Genomic DNA, 21371 nt, shown 5'->3' with positions numbered 1-21371 from the left:
CGTTATCAGCTGCATTAAAACCCAGAGGCTGAAGTAGCAAAAGGGTTAAACAGCAGAGAAAGGCTGCAGCGGCAGAGCTGCATGGATCCTCACAGATGTGCTGATCAAAATGTAAGTGTATTATCTAGCTGTTTGAAGAACCACAAGCAGAATAACAGGGCTATGCCAGGTCACGAATGACTTGTTTTAACACAGCTGTGTGAGGGAAGCTTGCATAACACCTGCCCACACTAAGCTTAACTCAAGCTGTTGTTATCCGTCCCTCACTCTCCTGCATGCTAGAAGTATTTGCAAACTAAGAATCTATTATTTCAAGGCCACTATAAACTGCCTGCTTCTTTGAATTGGGGTAATTGACCTATTCTCAGTGCCCTACTCAAGAGGTGTAAAAGCTTTAATTACAGGTTTGACAAGCTGATTTTAAGGGCAAAACTCTTTAACTTGAATTTTTTGCTTTTCTCCTGGCTGCACAGTAACACACAGCCTGCCCAGCTAGCATGTCTCATGCTTCTGACTCATGATATTGTGATAATAGAGTCTAGTATCAGACTAGTCATTATGTTAGCAAAAGTGTCTGAAAGAACACCACATGCAGGAGAAGCACACAAAATCACAAGCATTTTATTTACTAGGCACAGAAGACAGAAGAAATGTAACAGACTGGGGGTTAAAAACAGAATTTTATGTGCATTTCATAATAGAAGAGGTGATTTCCATTTCAGAACGTGGAGCTGAATGGAATCTGTCCAGCATGATCCATGAGAACAATTTCAAGGGTCCAGGGCTTTCACACAGCCCGGGCTTGAACGTGGCCTATACCTAACGTGTGTGTTACCACACCTGTCGATCGGCAAACTGGATTGCTTGATCATTTACCATCAGGAATGCATCACCCAGGAGCCTTCTTACACATCCCACGTGAATACTGCTATTAGAAAATGCCTGCACTTGCTGAGAATTAATCTGTCTCAGGCATTACATGTGCAATGGGACTGCTCAGATGGATGGGGCCTTGCTGTTCTCTAAATTTGGTAATATTAATGCTCAAATATTTTAAGTAAGTCACTCCTAAATTATGCCTTCCATCATGCCATAAGCATACGCTACTCTTCCAGCTCACGGAGCGGTATTTCAGATGAAATATTCAGTCACTGTTGTTCTTTCCCACAGCTTTTTCACCTATGACCCAGCCTCTGCCCAGTTGCCCTGCCTGTCCTTTGAAATAATACAATTTGCCCCCCACGTTCACTTTTCCTTTTGATTTTTTTTTGATATTCTGCCAACAACGGCCAGCCTCCAGGAGCGTAGTTTCCTCCTTCTGCAGGAGGCAGTCCTCAGACACCTACCTCCCCCTTGGCTCAGCCCAGGCACAATCCCTGCCTAAGCTTCCTGCCTGCAGGGTGTGGGGAGCTCCCTGGGGAAAGATTTGCGTTTTGAGCCCCTGACCCGCTGCACCATCCAAACACAAATACGGTCGCTGCCATCCTGACACATCCTCTTATGTGCTCTGGCTCACAAAGCGCAGGCCACTTGCTGAGTCTTCTGGTGTCACCCACCTTGAAATGGCTGGTGCCAGACAGGGATGTCATAAAACAGCTAGAGCTGCATCTCAGCCACTTTGAAGCTTAGCAATCGAGGTGGTGAGCAGCACTCCCCGGAGAGTTCTGATGACCTAAGCAGATCAGGTTAGAACTGGCTTCTGTAATTTTTTTGCTTCTCCCTGACTCTGCAGGGAAGACAGGGCTGTGAACTGAAAGAACAAAGATGCTTTTGCTGAAGTAGAGATCCTCATCAAAGTTACTGATTCACCACCCAGGTGTATGTTTGTGTGGGTGGACAGATGCAGAAGTTCCCCCATGCACAGGAATTTAAGGAAACACATGACCTGCCTTAAAACCACGTTTGTGCTTGAAGCTTATGTGCTGATAATTTTCCTTTATAGCAATGCTAGTGAGCAAAATATAAGTAGCAGTGTGATTATTAGATTATTAGAAAAGTGTTCAAAGGGGGAGAGATTTTATTTGTTCTGTTGATTATACTGTCTTGAGAGCACTTTCTTTGTGGCTAATTATTTTATTTGTTCTGTTTCATCAGTCTTTGTATCACTTTCCAACACCTAGTGTGATAGTAGCTCTCATGTACCCATTTCTTAGACGACTGACAGATCAGACTGCAATACTAGAATCATTCTGATTTTCAAGTGAGATGCTCCTACTTCTTGTCTCCTTGTATCATTTATGGCGTAGATTCAAGAACATTTGATGGTGCTGCTGCTTGTCCCATCTTCTTCTGTAAAAAATGTTAAAGAATGAGAGAGATCTTGCAGAACCATTCAGAATGTGCTGTTGTAATTTGTTCACCATCAAAAAATACCATTGAAAGAGTTACATATCCTTAGTTGTCTCAGTTCCTTGTTTCTTCTCTCTCCCTCTCTTTTTCTTTTCTTTTCTTTTTCTTTTTTTTAATTATTTTTTTTTTAATGAATGACTCCAGAAGTCTATAGGGAACTAGAGTATTGGACTGACACCAGAAACTTAGGCTATAAACCATATCCTGGCAAGTAAATGCCTTGCACTTTGGCACATTAGGTGTTGTTCCTAGTGAGACAAACAACACGAAGACATTTATCAAAAAAGAAAACAAGTTTAGGATGTCATTGGAGCACCCAGATTTAGGAGAGAGACATCTTTCAAGATCTGTTCTGGTAGCAGCTCTGTCACCCTGTGACCCGGCCCATCTGTCCTTCCTCAGCCGCAGGGATTAAGCAGGTTACTTCCATAGCCCTTGCAGGCAGAAACTCTGCAGAGCCGTGAATGGGCTCCTAATGCAGACTCAGATGTTAGCTCAGCAGAACAAGCTGTTACCCAGGGAAACTGCTCATTTTGCCCTTTTTAACCGAGAGTTAGACTGCTTTCTGAAAGGTCCTACATCCTGTGCTTCTGAGACATTTGAGATACCACAGTTATGCAAAAATAACCCCTGCCCTCCATGCAGGGAAGACCAAAGAGGATTTTAAGTTCTTCCTTTCAAATACAGAACAGAGCATGTCAGAGGCTTGCAAGGCCACCTCTCGTCAGGGCCAGAAGTTCACTTGTGCTCATTATGTGTCTTATGCATAATGTGTATTCCACTCGATGGCTGAAGTGAACAAATATTTGTGGAGAGCTGTGTATTACTGTCAATATTACTGTAAAAAAGTAGGAAGAAATGGCAGCTGTTTAAGGAAGCTGGGGTGTTTGTTGTACTAAAATAGGTCTCAGGAAAATTGAGTAGCGGCAAGGTAATGCATTCATAGGTGCGCAGTAATCTGCATGTGGTAATGACAGATCTGTTAATCACGTGCCTGCACAGCTGATACAGATCTCTCTCTATCTCTCTCCTGTTCCTCTTTGTGTATGGTATAAATTCACTTAGCCCATGACTGCATCCTCTCAACATCATGGGATGTATATGTGTCTGTGGTGACACTCCAGGAGAGGAGAACATGAGAAAACAAGTCTCTTTATGTGAAAGGTATATATTGCAATTTATTAGTGAAATGTTGGACATACAATACTCCATCTCAGTATTGGCAATGTTCCTACTTCTGCTCCAGTCGGTAACCTGTGCTGCACTGCATCAGTCCTCTCAGCACTGCTTTTATGCCTGTAATGACAAGCCCTGTTACTACACACTAGCTGCTCCACCTTTGCTGTTGGTTTGCTGGTGTAAAGGTCTTTTTACCAAAAGCCTCTCTGTTTCTGATTGAAGCAGATGCAACTGACAGACACTCTATGGCTCTTTGTTGCTATCCTCAATTCGACCTTGAGTGAAACTGCAACTCAAGCTCTCTCCTTCTAATTGCAGTCGTTTGTATGTAACCCAAAATTAGGTTATTGAAAGTGTATGTATCGCATATATTTAATGTAGTACTGTGTGCATAATACCGTCTGTATGGGCGTTGACCTCTGAGCCCTCCATAAGGATTTTGAAAGTATTTTCACAATTTTTCTGGATTTTTTTTTAATTTTTTTTTGGTGCTAGATTCATTGATTCATTCTGTCTGTCTTTGGGAGGTGTGTAACCACCAAGTTCCTACAGATAGTTTAAGTTCTTTTTCCTCTTCTCTTGTAGAAACCTTCCTATTGCAGAGCTTCTTTTCAAAACAGAAAACCCCAAAATGTTCCCAAGTCAAAAAATCAGGAAGAGATCTAGAGAAAATTATTCATTTGCCTCTGCACAGTTTATTCTCTGCATGCTGCTTCCATTTAAGAACATACTCACGGATTGTTCCCAAGACACTGTATGCATGTATCAGAATAAATGCTGTATCTTATTTAAATTAATAAATATGATGAATGAGTATAGCATTTCCAAACAGGCAATGAGAAGAGGAAAGCTAGGCAATATTCACATATTAATTAAAATGAGAACTCTCCACAAAAAAAAAAAAAAAAAAAGAAAAAAAAAAAGTCAATTGATATTCTGACAGCTGCCCATAAACTCATTCATGAAATGATGGGCATGAGAGGCACCACAGGAAGCAAGGTTCTTACTGGAGACAAAGTCATTCACTTGATGCGAATTCTGTTAAAGGAAGCAGCCTGCATATTGCAATTTATTCTTGTTGTGCTTGATAGAAAAGAGAAATCTTAAACCTCAGCTGGAGAATTCACAGGACTTCTTTGCTCTTTAGATTTGCTTTATAGTTTTGCAGAGTCCCACTTGGGAGACATAAGCATCAGTAATAACTATAGTACTTAGCACCTATTGTAATGTGTTTCATCTGCAGATCTCAGAGAGGTTTGCAAGGTGAGAGCAGAATTATAATCCCCATTTCAGAGAAACTGAGCAGATATGTAGAAAGGCTTGATCACATGAGCAAGGTGACACAAAAAAAGTAGCATCAGGTCCATCTGACTTCAAATAGCAACATAGGCAAAAGGGGCAATTTAGGTTGATATTTCACAATGTCATTCAATACAAGCAGAAATTAGAGAGTTGAGGAAATTGTAGTCCAGGTGAACATATCAGAATACACAATCAAGTATATTGTTCCTTCTCTTAATCCAAAAACCCACGGCAAGTCTTTTTGAATATGGATGAACACACTGTTGAGTAGTCACACTGTTTTGGTCAGGTACCCAGCTAAGGGCCTACTGTAAATGCCCAGCCTGTCCATGTGGTTGAGGGAGCCATAAGCTCCCATAAGCAAAATGAGCCTTTCAGAAAACCTGTGATAGGAACCTCTCTGCCTCTGGAGCTTAAATCAGACAGCTAAATCAGAGACGTGAAATCAGGCAAAGTGAATAGCCTCTAACATATCCAGTTCTAAAACCAATGACCAAGTCTGCAGAGTCATTTAGTAGTGTGTCCCATTAAAACCTGAGAAAAGTATATGCTTCATCTATGTTTGTGGAATGTGGCACCTTTTGCCCAGGCTTCATCTTCTCTGGGTCTTAAGTTCTCACAGTGAGGTTCATTAAAGTCAGATTCAGCAACAAGCAAGTGTGGCGACATTATAATCCATGGAGATAAATCTGAATATTAAAATTACTTCCACTGGCAAGATAACAAAAGTGCCATAAAAGCAAGATGCATCAGTGGTAGTGATATTCCCAAACTGGGATCATATATTATTCTCTAAGTGTGTAAAGTAAAAAAAAAATTCAGGGCTACACAGAAGGGTACTTGCTTGTGCTAGCTTTCTGCTTGAGTGGTTGTCTGTCTCTTGGCAACCTGCCATCTAATAATTTATTGCATGTCCACAGGGCATTGGTTGGAGGAGGGACATATGTTAGTGCAAGTGGAGAGCTGGTATCAAAGCTTGATGCCAGTGACATGGAACAGAGGCTCTCAAAGGGTCTTGCACATCTGTCTATCTAGCCAGTCGCAGACTGCAGACTCTTTGTCCTTACTTCTGTCTGCTGGGTCTCAGAGCTAGAATTAACACAACATGAAGCATATCTCAGATTTATTTTTAAGGAAGCAGCTAGATAGCCTTTGCTACTTCAGTTGCTGCAGGAACGCTATGTAAGTCAAATGAAATCAGAGTTTAGGCAGTCCAGGAGGAAAATTCTGTATTCAGAGATGAGCCACACTGTGGAGAGATGTAAGAAGTGCAAACATTTCAGAAGCGACTGTAAAGTATAAAACATACTGGTCCTTAAGGTTTTCATTCTACTGAAACCATGAAATACTTTGATGCCTTTAAAAGGTTGTTTCACTTCCCTTTAAAAATAAATTGCTATACAGTTTTGAGAATGTGCAATTAATAGGAGATTTCATCAACCAGAGAGAATTATGATTGTGATGACTAAGGATAAGTCCAAAAAAAGATTGCCACGTAAGCAAAGCTGCTGTGTTTTGCCCCAAGGAAGTGTATAATATCTTCTATGGGACCTGTCCCTGTGCTGTTGGTAGCAGTTCACTGTACTGGTTTGGTTGGAGCAGGCTGCCCGCAATTTGTGCTCACTGCCCTGTTAGCTGCACTGCTACTCCTGGTGCAGCCAGGCAAAAGCAAACTACCCAGTGGAAATGCCTTCTCACTCCTTTAGCAACCTGCTATCCCTTGTGCCAAGGAGTCGCCTATGTACAACGTAGGCATTTAGATGTTAACCTAATACCCTCAGGTTTTAGGTGGACCATTGAATCATATGCACAGGGATAGTGTCTGTGCTGCAGTTTGGACACCAAAGTGCCTACAATGCAAAGCATGTGCTAGATGGAAGATCTGTTGGCCTGCTTGAAGGCCAGAGAGGTGGGGGGCCCACACAGAGACAATATGCCCTCTGCATCTGGTAGAACCCAGCCCTACGGGACCTCTGATCTGGGTACAAGCAATAGGATTTTTGAAGCTGACAGGGAACCACTCCTGTCAGAGTGAATACTTCACTAATCACACATGGGAAAGGAGGAAAGACACCAGGATTTCTCCCCCTGAGTCATTTGTGCCCAGGTAGAAGGAAATACGCATTTGTCTCCCTCTTGCTTTTGTCTCAGCTTCCAAAATTACAAGGAGGAAGTGGCCGTTGAGATGGCATAGTCTGTATAGTATGAGCCTGAACATAACTCTGGTCTGGACTAGAGCCCACCATTTAGAAAAACATCTCTTCCTGATTAAAACATTCCTGTGGTAGATTCACCACCAGCATTCTTGGTACATGGTTGCAGTAATTAATTACCCTGACTGCAAAAAATGCCTGCCTTGTTTCTGTTCTGGAGCTGGGGTGCAGGCAGAAGGTCTGTGTCCCTGAGAACTGAATCAGGTAAGAAAGCCATATAGGCAGTATTTGGTTTACTTCATCTCATATTCAGCCCCAGTTTATACACACGTCTTCTGCAGCATCTTTTGTTTCTAGGATTTGTTAACTGGCCTGAATGACCCTCACAGCAGCTCTGCACATGATTATCCCCTGATTTTGAAGGTGAAGTGAGGTGCCACAGAAAATTAGTGATTGCCCTGCTGAGAGCATATCACATTTGAGAATACGGTCCTAGTCTACTGTCTATCATGACCTCTAACTTCTAGGCCATCATTCTTCTTATACGTGACACCATCTTAATACTTTTTATTGTCCTTAACATTTTCCATCAGTGCAGTGTAGGAAGTGCCTGGGAGTTAATGCTAGTGAGCTAGCCCAAACCACAGGAGGTGGCTCTTCAGCCTGTGTGTCACGGCACCTGTATCCCTCACTTTAATTTGGCCTTCCACAGCAGCAGGATTAGGGAAGTGCAAAGTACGCTTTGTGACACCTTTGCACATACATCTCTGATATGTGTGGGCTGAGGACCTCCATGCATACATAATAAGCAGAGGATCAACACTAAGTAATGCCATGAAAAGCCACGCAGCAGAAGAACATCAGAGGGTAAATACCAAATGTAAACTCAAATGGATATCATGAGGCATAGCTAAGTGTGTCTTAGTTTGAGTAAGGCAGGATAAATCTGAGTGCTTGAAGGTTGTTAATCTCTACAAATGGGAAAAGACAGAGAAATGTGATTATCCCAACTACTTTCCTTTAGCAGCTCCATCAGTTTTGCAAGAGTTTCTTGATATTGAAAAAGTTTAGGAAAAAAAAAAACACAAGACATCATTCAAAAATAGGCTAGTCTAGTAAGGATCGGGGGATAACTTTGGGACAAATTGTGATTGCCTTAGTCTCACTGATTTCTGTAGGTCATGCAGTCAAACAAGAAGAGTTTTGCCATTGATATCACTGGAAAAAGGATTTGACCCATAAACTTAAATTCTGCCACTTCATGGTCTCGGAAGACAAATATAAAAAAAGAGCAGAAAGCAAGGAAACATTATCCTCCAGTGATCTGTTGTAATATTTTTTACTTCCGTATACTTTCGTTTTTGGTTTTGTACTTTTAATTCACATGATGAAGTTTTCAGACAGAACTGGATGTCGTGTGCAAGCTGAGTTCCTTGTTTTTTTCTTTTGCCTGTCACTGGCTGCATGTTCTCTATTGATGTCTTGTTCCTGGTACTTGACACTGATCATCTTGTCTGTGAAAGGAAGCACTCCGTCTGGCTTGCCTGATAAGAAGAAAGGAAAGTTTGCTTGGTTTAGTCACTCCACAGAAACCCATGGTAATGTTCGACTGCAATTTGTGTCCACACTGCGTATATTTGTCTGTGTGTGTGTCTATATGTCTCTATGCAGACTGACACATGATGTATCTTTGTATACTTCTGCATGCGCGTGCCTTGCTTTTTCTATTGCTTGTGCAGTGTCCTCTTCATGCACTCAAGATAATAAGCTGTTCTGCAAATCAATCTCTTGCTAATGTCTTCAAGATTGTTTTCCATTTGCAAATAAGCTCAAATAATGTCTTGAAAGTGCTTTACCTCAGCTTCAAAGATGACTTGCCAAATACCGGTGTTTGTTTTTTTTTTCCTCTGAAGGGCTTAATCTGGACTGAAAATTTGAATTATGAATGTCATTTTTTCTTACAATTTACTTGACTCTTCCATGTGCATCAAAATATTAATTCAGTTGATTTCTTAATTCATCTTTCTGAACAGACAAGGTTATTAAAACATCTAGTCTTTGCAAAGAAATGAGCACCATTAGAGTACAGTATTTAATGGTTTTGTCAAGAGTGGTAGAGAGACTATTATTTCCTATGGGCTGTGTTCCTACAGAAAACAGTAGAAGAGCTTTAGATGTCCAAAGATACACATCGGAAGCACTTGCATCATTGGGATGGGGTGAAGGAAATATTTTGAGGGGCATTTCTACCACAGTTCTTTCAAAGCAGAAACCCAGGTATTTCTTAGACCTTTGGAAGAACCTTCTGATATCCTTCTAGTTTCTGAAAGAAGACCTGTACCCATGGCTCATTAAACATCTGTCCAATTGGAACGCAGAGCATATTTATTCTGTTTTGTCTCTTTTTGCACCATTGACCCCCAAATAGATATTTTCTTATTAACGAGTAACCTGTTTTGACAAGCTATTAAAAGCCTCTCTAACAGCTAATAGTGCATGCTGTCAGATCTCATCTGAGATATACATCCAGTGCAGGTCATGTTTTGCTGTCCTGTTGGGCATCTGAGAGACCTAAGTCCTCCATTACTCAGTTTGAAGCAATATTTTCTGTATATTTTTGTATTTTTTTTAATTTTTTTATTAAAAAGAGGGAAGGGAAGAGGACACATTGTACTATCCTTTCTTTTCTTCTACCTTAAGTTGAACGTTTGTGTATGAAAGAAGTTATTAAAGCCCATATAGGAGCTGGGAGCAATTCATGGAATGGAAACCATGAACCTTTGTGATCAACAGAAGCAAATAAAATATTAAGTTTTCATAAGAGAAGATAACACCTCCTTGAATTCAGATGAAGTAGGTTTGCACCTAAGGTTGCTTTCATTTAATGGCTATTCCATGACATTTCTGCAAAAGTGGGGGAAATTCTTTCCAGATCTTGGTTGATGGGTGTCAAGATTAAATCTCTGCCACAGTCCGTATTAATTAGTTCCTTTGCTGATACTGTCTGAAAGAGTCAGAGTCTGAATTTCCCTCTTATCCCTATAGGCCCAGTTTCTAAGTACAGGGCTAAAACGCATCAATGGTAGTATATGACAGATGAGCCATCAGTATTATTTGTGGTACTTGCTATCAGGCTAACAGAAGTCTTTTGAACACCTATCAGTCTGGTACTTTTTATTTGCACTCCTCTCCACAAGAGATTGGGGAGGGCATTTAGGTGGCTGGGCTGGTTGCAAGTAAGGGGGAATCATCTTAAGCATTCACTGAATCAAGCAAAAGCCTCTTTCTTGGTTTTGAAGGTTCTCTAATTTTCAGTGGTTCTCATTCATAACATTGCCAGAAGCCAACTCAGAAAGAAAATGAGCAGCTGGCTCTTCCCCTTCCCTTAGCTTTCAAGTAACCTATGTATGTTCCTAAAGTCTACCTGCCCATCCTGGCCTATGCAGGGAGGCAGCAGACTTGATCAACTAATCCTCCGGAGCTGCAGCTGAGGGTCTTTTCATTACACCAGTTCCTTCACTGATGTGATTCATTAATAGATGTGTCAGGTTCTAATGGCCAACCCTCTCTTTTTCTTCCCTTTGACTCTTACAGTGAGCATGCCCACCAGTGAGACCGAGTCCGTGAACACAGACAACGTCCCTGGAGCAGATATTGAAGGCGAAAACTGCGGTGCTAGGCTAGCGTGAGTACATATACGCAGTTATATGTATGTAGGTGCTGGATTGAGCTTTGTGGGTTTAAAGCCAAGGCAAATGTCAGCCTTTTTAAGGGGGAGTACACCACAGTATGGGTGAAAGGAGAGGATGGAGACGATCTGTTGATCCCACTTCTTATCTTAATTGCAATGTAAACTCACTCTGGACGTTAGTGGAGAGCCTCTGGGATTACATAAATACAAATAAATCATAGAATTCCCAAAATAAGATGAGCTGGTTTTGCGTAGTAGCTAAAACAAGAACTGATGGATAAATGTTCTTAATTTAAAATTTATCTTTAGTGATGGATAATGAAATCCAGCATATACAGACCAAGCAGTGAAATTGACTGGTATATTTTAATTTCACTAATGATTCCTCTACACTTTATGGTATCTTGTAATAGAAATACACATATGGTAGCTCTCATCCTTCAGCTGAATTACACCCTTTAAGTGCTGAACACAACATCATAGTGACAAAGAAATGCATCAATAGGGAAGGAATAATGCCTCCTCAAAATCACACCATTGTTGTTAATAGACATGCTCAAGAACATGAGATAGCAGTTATAGAAGACATTTATATTTTATTGTGCACTTTTTAACACCACAGAGAGCAAGAACAGACAACAGGAATGTTTTCTTGCTTTTTGCAAGCTGACTCAAACAGGAATGGACCTTATGCTGCAGGCAAATACGTTAATCTCACCAAATTTCCTTGAAAAATGGACAAAGCACTCTGCTGGAGTATTCTGGGACTCTGTCCTGTCCTTGGGTGTACTTTGAACCCTTCAGTGTTGATTAATTGGTGAACATAAGTACATAAGAAATACTGATGCCAAAATACTATTTTGGCAGACCTGTGGTCCAACGTTCAGGTCTTGACAGTGACAGGAGGGCAAGTGTGCAAGCCTGATCATTTCCTGCCTTTCATTCAGCTTTTACTGCTCCTGAATTCATGCTTATCATATTAGAGATCTTAGAGGGCACACTTCTTTTTGCCTTTAGCAGCGATCTATGGACCTGTCAGCCATGGATTTATCTGAAACTGCTAATGCTGCCTGCCCTCACAATCTCCTGTGGCAACAAGTTTCCAGAAGCTCACTACCTGCTGTGTAGACAAGTACTTCAGTGTATCTGTTTTAAGCTGATCTACCGCCACTTTCAGTCAATGCCCTCTCCTTCTTATACTGTGAGATCTGGTGATCAACAGTTCTGCATTCAGCTTATCTATCACTTTCATGACTTCATAAACCTTGATTGTGTCTCCCACACACACCCCTGGCCTTCTCCTCTACAAACTGAAGAGGAGGGGATCTTATCTGCATTACACGATGTGATATGTGAAATATGTTATAAATTCAGTCCGCTTTCCTGGAAGTGTCAGCCAGTGACTTACAAACCCCAGAAGAAATTGTGACAGCTTTCCTTCACCTGCCTGCCATTGTGTACCTGCTGAGTCTGGCATTATAGTTTAGATTAGGAACTTTTTTTCTGAAGGAGCCAGGATAGGTCTATTCATAGCACTAAGGCAGTTGTAACTCTCCCTTTAGCACCCCACTGAGATGCCTGTGCTCCTGTCACTCTGTAGAAAGCAGTAGCTGGATATGTGACCACTTCTTCCAGCTGGATCTAATTTGGAGAACCATCTCTATTCTGCAGTTACGGTTCCTAACACAATGGGTCCCCTGGTGCTACACAGTGCCAACAACAATGTCAACTGTTACTATAAAGTTGCATATATTTTTAATATTACAGTTTGCATTCATTTAATGCCCTTAATCCCAAAGGATCCTAAAACACTTTATGAGCCGTACATGCAAGGATTATGTTAGAGTTCAGCCACCTTCAGGGTAAAATGTGACAGGTGTTTAAAAGCTTAAGGAGAAAAGACATGAGTGTACAAGGAGATGTGGAAGGGTAGCTTGTTTTGCACTGGAACTGTATGGGGATTTTTGGCATGCAGAACTTAATTACCTTAGCTGGAATATGGCCAAGAGAGCTGAAGTTTAACACAACTCTACATGTAATCATGATTTAGAATGTAGTTTACTTAAAACAGTCTAACATGTCCACAGGAAAAAAACAGTACTGTGGTCTGGCGCAGTGATCACCATGCCCACAGTATTAGGAGAAGGGATAGCTATGTCTGATACATTTGGAGGAAGAGGACATAGAAAGACAACAGGAAAACAGAACTTCATTTCTTCTTCCTGTGTTGTAAATCTTAAAACAGCGCCCTAAGTTTCACCAGAGCAGGACGTGTAAGATTCAGGGAGATAAACAGTTTCCTTGCCACTTTCCACTTCCATTGAAAATGGGTGGTGCACAGTAGGGAAATTGAAGTCTGTTATTGAGAAAGGTGAGGTTTTTGTTGTTGTTGTTATTGTTGGTTTTTTACTCCTTACCCAAGGACCTTCAAGATCCTCAAGGCCTTACTGAGATTGCTTTTCATCTCTCAGAGATGGATGGGAGCCTTCAACCAGGAAAACGAATGACAATCATTATATTTGAAAGTCCGGAATTAAATACAAATTTCATCAATGCTTTCTGATTTTGTAAACCTGTGGAGCTCCAGATTCTGCAGTTGTGGGTATATTCAGATGTGCCTAGCACTCTAAGGCTTGGACTCCTCTCTGTCTTACTTGTTTACTGTATCACACAGTCAGGTGGACAGAGAAATCAGCTTTCCTGGTTTCAAGAACTATTATGTCCTCCTCTTCTCACTGAGCCTTCATTTAAACCTCTCACAGGTCAATATTCTGCTGGAACATATAAAATGTAAGCAAGGATTTCAGAATTGGTTTGAATAGTATGTAACTTCAATGGGACCTGACTCAGAGCATTAGAATTTGGCCCAGTGTTTCCAATAATTCTTCAGTGTCACTTAATGATAAGAATAGTTCATGCAGAAGTCAGCTGAATTTTTCAAATAAGTTCCTCATGTAGTACTAGTGACTTTCAGTAAGTGTTAATAATTATGGTCATGCCATCCTGATTTACTCTAGCTGAAGTCTAGCCCTGGACTTTTGAGCAGTCATCTGCCCTCTGGAATTTGTTTTTACAGGTGAAATGGCCAGACAAGTTTCTTGTTCAGTTGTTTCAGAGTTTCATGTATTGCAGACGAGTCTTCATTTTTACCAGCCTGCTAAAAACATCTAGTGGCCATGAGTCCCCATTGTCTTGCTATAAACACATTTTTTCCTAGAGGGCAGAGACTGCACTGGGCAAGCTGCAACCAGACATGACTGAAGCAACAGGGAGATTTCAAGTCAAAGATAATACATTTATTTATTTAGTGGCATCAGGCTGGTAGGGCATTTAACCACCCCGGCACTGCCACCACCACCATGGTTACAGGCTGATCTCACCTTCGGAATGGGCTCATGGTAAAAAGTATCCAGGCAACTGAAGGAAAAAGCATTTTTAGTGAAGATAACGTAGAATTACTGGCTGTTCTTTTTGTTTGTATAAAAAACTGTAGAGCTTTGAAAGGCTTGGTCTGTGAATGACAGAAAGATCTGCTTGAGAAGCCAGGCTCAAGCATGCCTTTTGGAAAAGGAGATCTTCCCTGACAGCCTTTCTCAGCTCCACAAAGACATATGCTATGTGAGATCAAGAGAGTACCTCTCAAACACACTCCTACTGATGAATTGTTTCAAAGAAGCTTTTATTTCTATAGTATCCATACTATAGAAACTGCCTTCATCAGCTGTGCTGTCTGGAGCAATGCCAGCCTTCAAACCAGCAGAAGGAGTTTCAGGAGGAATATAACATCTAATCTCTTTGCTTATTTTGTAAATCTGATTTCTTGAAACTAAAACAAAAACTTCATTCCTATTCATCCCTAGTTAAATTCTGCTGCCATCAGGTGAGATGTGGCCAAGAGTAGTTCCCTTCCTAAGGTGGGTGCTACCTTTATCAGGTATCTGAATTTGAAGAAGGTTTTGTAGGGTTCCACAGGACATTGAAAAACATCCAAGAATTTCCACAGTATATCATCTCTGTCATGATATTGCCTTGTACTGTGCTGACATCTGCCCTGTAGTAGAAACACAACAGCTTTTATCCTCAAGGCCAATGTTTAGAAGTAGAACTTATCTTAATTCTGATGTGTCACAGCTCTAATAGCCTGTTGCCTCCAGGTACAAGGAAAAGTGTTTCCTCTACAAGTATCAGTGAGATAAACGCAGAACTAGGAGCAATGGGTTTCTGTTTACAGGATGGCTTTATACCCAAGACTTTCCAATAGTGAGTAATTTCTCAAAACCTCTATGGTTACTGCTCAGCAGGTCTTAGATTCCTGTGGACAGGCTGTTGCTTATAATCAACAGTAATCTGTTCTGTGCAGGATGGCAGTGTATATAATCTTCTAATACAACCAGAATGCTAATTTTCTAATACAGTCATACAGATCTGGAGTGCCATAATAGAACTTGTTTTTACACATATGTACTAGCAAGACAAAAAAAAAAAAAAAAAAAAAACCTTTGTGAAAACAGTAGGAAACTGTTCCATGGAGCCACAGTAGAAAACTGAAGCACTTGAGCTCAAAGGGAAAGACAGCTTAAAATGATCTGCTTTCACTGAAACAATAAGCTGTTTGGCATTTTCACCTTGGCTGGGATTTCCCTACATTTGGGGGACAGTTTGATTGTTTTTTCCACCAAAGAGGGTTAAAACAATAAAAGATGATAAAACAAAATGAACAGCCTACGCTGGCTTTTTAACCGAAAACATTATCCTTAAAATATTATGAGCAATGAAAGCTTTCCCTGGCAGCTGAACCATCACTGATTTTTACTTGGTGTTTTCCTGGTAAAATAATTCCTATGCAGCTCTTGTCATAATCAACAGAAGAGCCAATGGTAAAGGGGAAAGAGACAGTTTACTTGCAGGTTCACTATAGTTACTGGTGTTTTTGAACAATTCTGAAGTGATGGCTTATTTTCCCAGTCTGTTTCCCAGCCCGAGAAGGCCTGATAAATATCAAACCAGCTCAATTTTAAGACAGATAGATCCACTTTTCTTCAGGATGTTCTGCAAATTCTTATTGCTGCTGGCTAACAACCACCTCTCTTAAAACCAGCATCACTTGTTCAGGTCAGCATGTTCTTCAGTGCTTGTGCAAGAAGGGCAAGCAGAAGGATCTCAGTCCACATCAGAGCTCAAGTTCTCCAGGGCCAGTCTTCTGTTCTATTTTGCTAGAGCTTTTAATAAATGGTCAAAAATTAGAAATGGTCATTGTATGTCCCTGAAGTATTAATTGCATTGTACAGAGGAGAGCAGGTGGAAGGATGGAGGCCCATTTTTTCAGTGTGAATAGCAAAGAAGTAGCTGAGGGTAGAACTTAACCCTAAGACTTTATTAGGGTGAGAGATTATTAGGTATGCAGTATGCATTCCTGAAAATAATTCCTTTGAATGAGAATGAATTGAGAATTCCTGATTCTATGTCACTATATGCTCTTGTCCTAGGAATGTGGGGGCAGGGGGGAAGGACCCCAGGGTGGGCATCCTCTCTTCAGGGATTCCAGCATCCTGGAATGAAATAACCTTCCATCAGCATGAAGACAGAAAGGGAAGATGGCTTTCCAAAGATCTGTTTTGTTGCTTTATCTCTCAGAATATGGGCTATCTCACTACATTTAAATTACGCTGATTATCCTGAGCTTATGCTTATAAAATCTTTAAATTTGACTGTCTTATCTGTATGTGGTATATAACCAGGTAAGATTAGCAGAGTTTTTTTAGAGAATTAAAGATATCTAGTCAAATGATAAAAATCTGATTTCTATGTTTGCCTTTCTAAAACATAATCTGAGTTACGTGGTCTCTATGACAAAAACACTCAGTAGTAGTGATCTGCAGTAATTTTCTCATAGACTCCAATACCATGATAAAAAAAAAAAAAAAAGAGAGAGAGACATTCCAGAGTAGGACACAAGTGGGGAAGCTCTCTTTCTCCCAAATATGTAGAGCATCCAGAATATCAGGGGTGCAAGAGATCCCTGTTTAAACCCATAGCAGAGAATCTGGTCCACCGAATCCCTGGCTAGTGCTAGTTTGGAGTGTCACGAAGCGGCCATGACAAGGCCCCAAATTCAGATTATTTGACTGTCTGAAAAATGCTCTAAGAACATGTTTGTGTACTATGTAGTTAATACTGGTTCTGAAAGACAAAGGCTTCTTGGATCACAGGGGTCACTTGAAAAATATGTTTCAGAGTAGGGCATAATGTTGTCAAAACCAGTTATTGTGCAATTCGTGTTTCCAGAATTCAATTTTGCTCTTGGATTCTGCCTCTAAATATAAATCTCTTCCTCCTCCCTTGTTCTGTTCTATATATACAGCACACCCACATGTGATAGAGCCTTCTGCTGTAGCAGTAAGGCACTGGGGGGGAGGGCAGTGGTTTGTAGCTAACCTGTTGGAGCACTGAATGCACTTGGCTGCTGCTTGTAATGCTCCAAAGATAATTGTCACATGCGTGATGAGTACTACACCTGCCACATCTCTTTTTGCCTAAATAAATAAAAGATTCCTTTAATGCAACAGAGCAGAGCTCCCTTACTGGGAAACCATCAGTCAGAGAGGTCATCAGAGGACTTCATACTCCCTGTCCTTCCTTCACCTTACACTGAGCAAATCCCCCATGACATCTCTCTTGCTCTCTTTTCCTCCCCCCCAACTTCTTCCTGTGAAAGTCCTCGCCATCTCATTTTCAGTGTCAAGCTTTCTCTGTGATTGCATTTTTTTTTCTTTTTCTTTCTCCTAGCCTTGTCTGATCCTTCTTTCCTGTTCCTTGTAAATCTGATCCATTACAGTCAGTAGGTAGGGCTTAGTAAGCAAGACTTCTCAGTGTGATGTTCAGATAGTATTAACATTAAGGATATGCTCTGTGGATAACTAGTGAAGCACCTTTAATAAATTTCCATCGCCTCTGCAGTATAATTTAGCATTCTGTGCAGTCAGTGCATTTCTTCTTCTGTTTTGAAAGAGTTCTTGCATATGTCTGTAACCATGCTGCTGCCTATGTGTGGCCCAGACAAGCTGCCTTTGACACAGCAATTCAGTGCAAAGGTTTTGTTGTTGTTTTTGTGTTTTGTTTGTTGTTTTTTTTTTTTTTTTTGTCTTCCACATAAGGAAACTGGCCCATCACAGACTACATATCAGTGACCGATGTCCTCAAAGAGGGACATGGCCAGTTTTAAGACTGCTAGAGAAAGTAGTGTTGGATGCTTTGAGCATTACTTTCTCCTGTGTCAGCTAACAGTGAATCCATTTTTAAGCCAGTACAGGAAGATCTTTGCTGACCGTTGTCAACAATTAATCACTTTCTTATCATAGAGGGAACTTTAAGAAATGCTTTCACTCAGCAGAAATATCTTATTCATAGTCACTCTCCAGATTTTCATTTCTTTTGTTATTGGTAGTGGATTTTGAAGCTTCTTAAATCAACTCTGAGTAATGTCGTTGCATACACATACCTTTATTTCTCTCTGTGCACCAATGTGTACATACTACAAGACAGTTGAGGGACTTACAGGACAAGTGTTAAGCAGAGCAAGACACATGCTTGGGAATTGGGATCTGTCCCTAGTTTTTCCTTTGACTTCTTGTGTAAGGCTAATGAGATTATTTAGGTGAATGAACCTGAGTGAATGGAATTAAATATTTAAACACATGTTTAGTGGGAACATGCCCCAATTTTCAGGAATGCTTGTTACCCCTAATTTCATTGATAGCAATAGAATTGCTGATTGTTCAGTCCTATTTAATTTTAAGACACTTTACATAGATAATAAAGACCAATAAATATGATCATTGGTATGTAAACATGAAAATGTCCACCATATACTGTTTTTCTCTCAATTGCTGGGGAAAAAAAAAAAAAAAAAGGAAAGAAAAGAAAAGAAAGCATTATTTTCCCCATGGTTTCATAATGTGCTTATATATCCTGAAGTGACAGGTGATGTGTGAAAGCAACAAGTCTGTTTGTATAAAGTCATACATATTTTAATATAAGAAAAAAAAAACTGTGGTGAAAAGGAAAAAAAGAGAGTTACTCTTGAAAAATAAATTTGGTAGCAGATGTACAACACTCCTAGCATTAGGCCATCTTTTTACTCAAGAGAAAGGCTATTTCACTAATATCTGTAAGTAGCAGAATTGCATGACTCCTTCTTCATGACTCCCACCAAACAACAAGATTTAGATATCAGAGAATCCTAGCCCCACCCAGTGCCTATATTGCCTCACAGGGGATTCAAAAGGAAAACAGCATGCATTTAAAAAAAAGAATTGAGCTTAACTTTGCTTCTTTCTGTCACTATTCTCAAAAAAGTCTAGGAGGTACGGGACAGCTTCAGAAACTTTAATGGCAATTTTTATCTTTCAGGCATCGGATCTCCAAATCTAAGTTTAGGTAAGTAAAACTGATTTTTTTTTGTTTTCTTCCTTTCCACTGGTTTTGCTCCTTACCTTGTGAAGTGTTTATTCCTGCATTTGTTGGACACAATCTTGATTCTAGAACATGCTGCCAAACTTGGTAGATATTAGTCAATCGTCTACCAAACATCAACATGCTTCACAGTGAACTAAGATGCAGGGACTAGTGAGAATATTTTCACTCAGAAGTACCTATCTGATTGCTATCTACACATTTTGAACCATAAAATATAAAAGCAGAAGGAAAAAAAGTTCAACCACATAATTATACTACACCCATCAACATAAACCCTGGCAGCTCAAGGTTCTGTTTTCTACACTTTGTTCCAGTACTCTAGTCTGCTTGATTGTAAATCTTTCAACTGATCAAGTTTGCATCTTCAGGTTATTTTTGAAGGCTCTTTTATCATGAGGCACAATCTTGCGATGGTGATATTTCCTTCTCTGTTGACTTAGTTCTTAACAATGTGAAGTAGTCCTCAGGTAGTCATTTGTGGGTTTCCATTGGAAGGGTTGACTGAATACATGTAACTTTATTATTAATGTCCAGTCCACTTCTACATCTTCAGTAGGAGCAGCTGCCCTCCACACTCTGAATTCAGAGTCAATTTTATATATGTATATATTAAAAAAAAAAAAAAAAAAAAAAAAAACTTTCACAGTAACTGGGACAAGAATATAACTCTGTCCTTCAGCTTAATTAAGTGATAAACAGTAAGGTCAATTCAGGAATCCACATACGTGTACATATTGCCCGTATGCATCCCTGTGCAGAGCATTACATACATGATCACATTTGTACAATCCATGGTTTTAAAGTATTATGTGTAAGCACAAGAAAACACTTGTATCACCACGTGGTGATGTGCATGCACACTAGTGCACAAGTACACACAAGTGTGAGGGATTGCTGACGGTTTAAGGGCAATGTATATGCATATGTGTTGTGACTTTTGAAAGCTGGAAGATCATTTCTTGTTTCCAATCCACTGCAAAACGCACAACCTTGATTAAATGATTGAGCTACATAAACTAGATGCCCTTACAAATTACATAGCTAAAACAGTTTAGATTTGATTACCTGTTAAAATGTTGCAAAGCTCTTGGCCAGTGTGCAACGTTCATGTCGCCTGGCTTTAGTCTATCTAGATGATGAACCCTGACGTGAAGCATGGCCACAGCTTATCTCTGGAAATGATGTGTAAGAGAAGACTAGCCAAGAAAAGTTCTCTCCTCCTTTATCCTGTAATGTTGTGTATGTGTGCATCTCCATAGAGCACGCACACACACACCCCTATGTATATACCATCTATATAAAAACTATTAGATTTATTATACAGTGGCAAATGTTGCCTGGAAACTGGTTGCTATGCAAGTTAAATTCTGAAGAGTAGGAGGTGTGTAATTAGCTTTAAATATCTTCTGTGGTTAGTAATTACCCTCAGAAATCAGTGACATAAGAGGATGTGTTCATGGAAGGCAAACTTTAAAAGGTTTGTTGATTAACAAATGGTATCCTTAGTTCCAGGCATGAAGGTGAGATGTTGAGGTCCCCTAAGTTTTTCTGATCAGAGTTAGCTCTGGGATTAGGCTAGGTCCTGAACCTTGCAGAGTGTAGGAAACCTTCCACAGAACTTATTTGATCCCACCTCTCCAAGGGCTTTATCCAGAGGTCCATGCTATATAGTGGACATCTTTTCATCGACTATTCTGAGTTCAGGCCACAAGCATTAGGTACAGAAAGAATAAAGATTTCCATGGGAACTGGGCTAAAAGACCTCAGGATAGCTGTGATGGATGTCTTAATCAGATTAAGAGATTGCTTGAAGAGGTTTCTTCATCATTAAATGTTGCAAATTGGCTTAGGACTAACTTTACTCCTAGAGCTAAAGAAAGCATGATCACTACTGTTGACTCAGATGATAAGGAGAGAACATTTCTCAGGGTGAAATCCAGAGTTATCCTCTACCAGTTTTGGACAATGAATCAAGACTAGAGTCTCCCTTGACAGAGCTTTGCAGTAGCCTAAGGTTCCCCATCTGAAAAACACTCTTTCTTTTCTAATTTTTCAAGTCGCTACTGGCGCCGGTGGAATCGATTCTGCAGAAGAAAGTGCCGTGCCGCTGTCAAGTCCAATGTTTTCTACTGGTTGGTGATCTTCCTCGTGTTTCTTAACACCCTTACTATTGCCTCTGAACACTACAACCAGCCTGACTGGCTCACTGAGGTCCAAGGTGA

The 21371-nt window shown here is 40.3% G+C and overlaps 1 protein-coding gene across 49 annotated transcripts in view; it reads left to right on the top strand.

Annotated features, from left to right (window-relative positions):
* CACNA1C (calcium voltage-gated channel subunit alpha1 C) overlaps positions 1–21371 on the top strand; it is a 475965-nt gene that overhangs the window by 346188 nt on the left and 108406 nt on the right. For 26 of the 49 annotated variants that reach the window (XM_068660967.1, XM_068660606.1, XM_068660684.1 and 23 more), the window contains 4 exons: positions 8507–8581; positions 10578–10668; positions 19084–19110; positions 21207–21367. In XM_068660967.1, the coding sequence (XP_068517068.1) occupies positions 8507–8581; positions 10578–10668; positions 19084–19110; positions 21207–21367 (354 nt within the window). The remainder of the gene's footprint in view (positions 1–8506; positions 8582–10577; positions 10669–19083; positions 19111–21206; positions 21368–21371) is intronic. The other 23 variants (XM_068660882.1, XM_068660757.1, XM_068660872.1 and 20 more) reach the window with 1 other exon arrangement.

The sequence above is a fragment of the Anas acuta genome, chromosome 1, assembly GCF_963932015.1.
Source record: "Anas acuta chromosome 1, bAnaAcu1.1, whole genome shotgun sequence".
Lineage (NCBI taxonomy): Eukaryota > Metazoa > Chordata > Aves > Anseriformes > Anatidae > Anas > Anas acuta.
The sequence above is the reverse complement of the archived record's forward strand: the minus strand, read 5'-3'. Positions and strand labels throughout refer to the sequence as shown.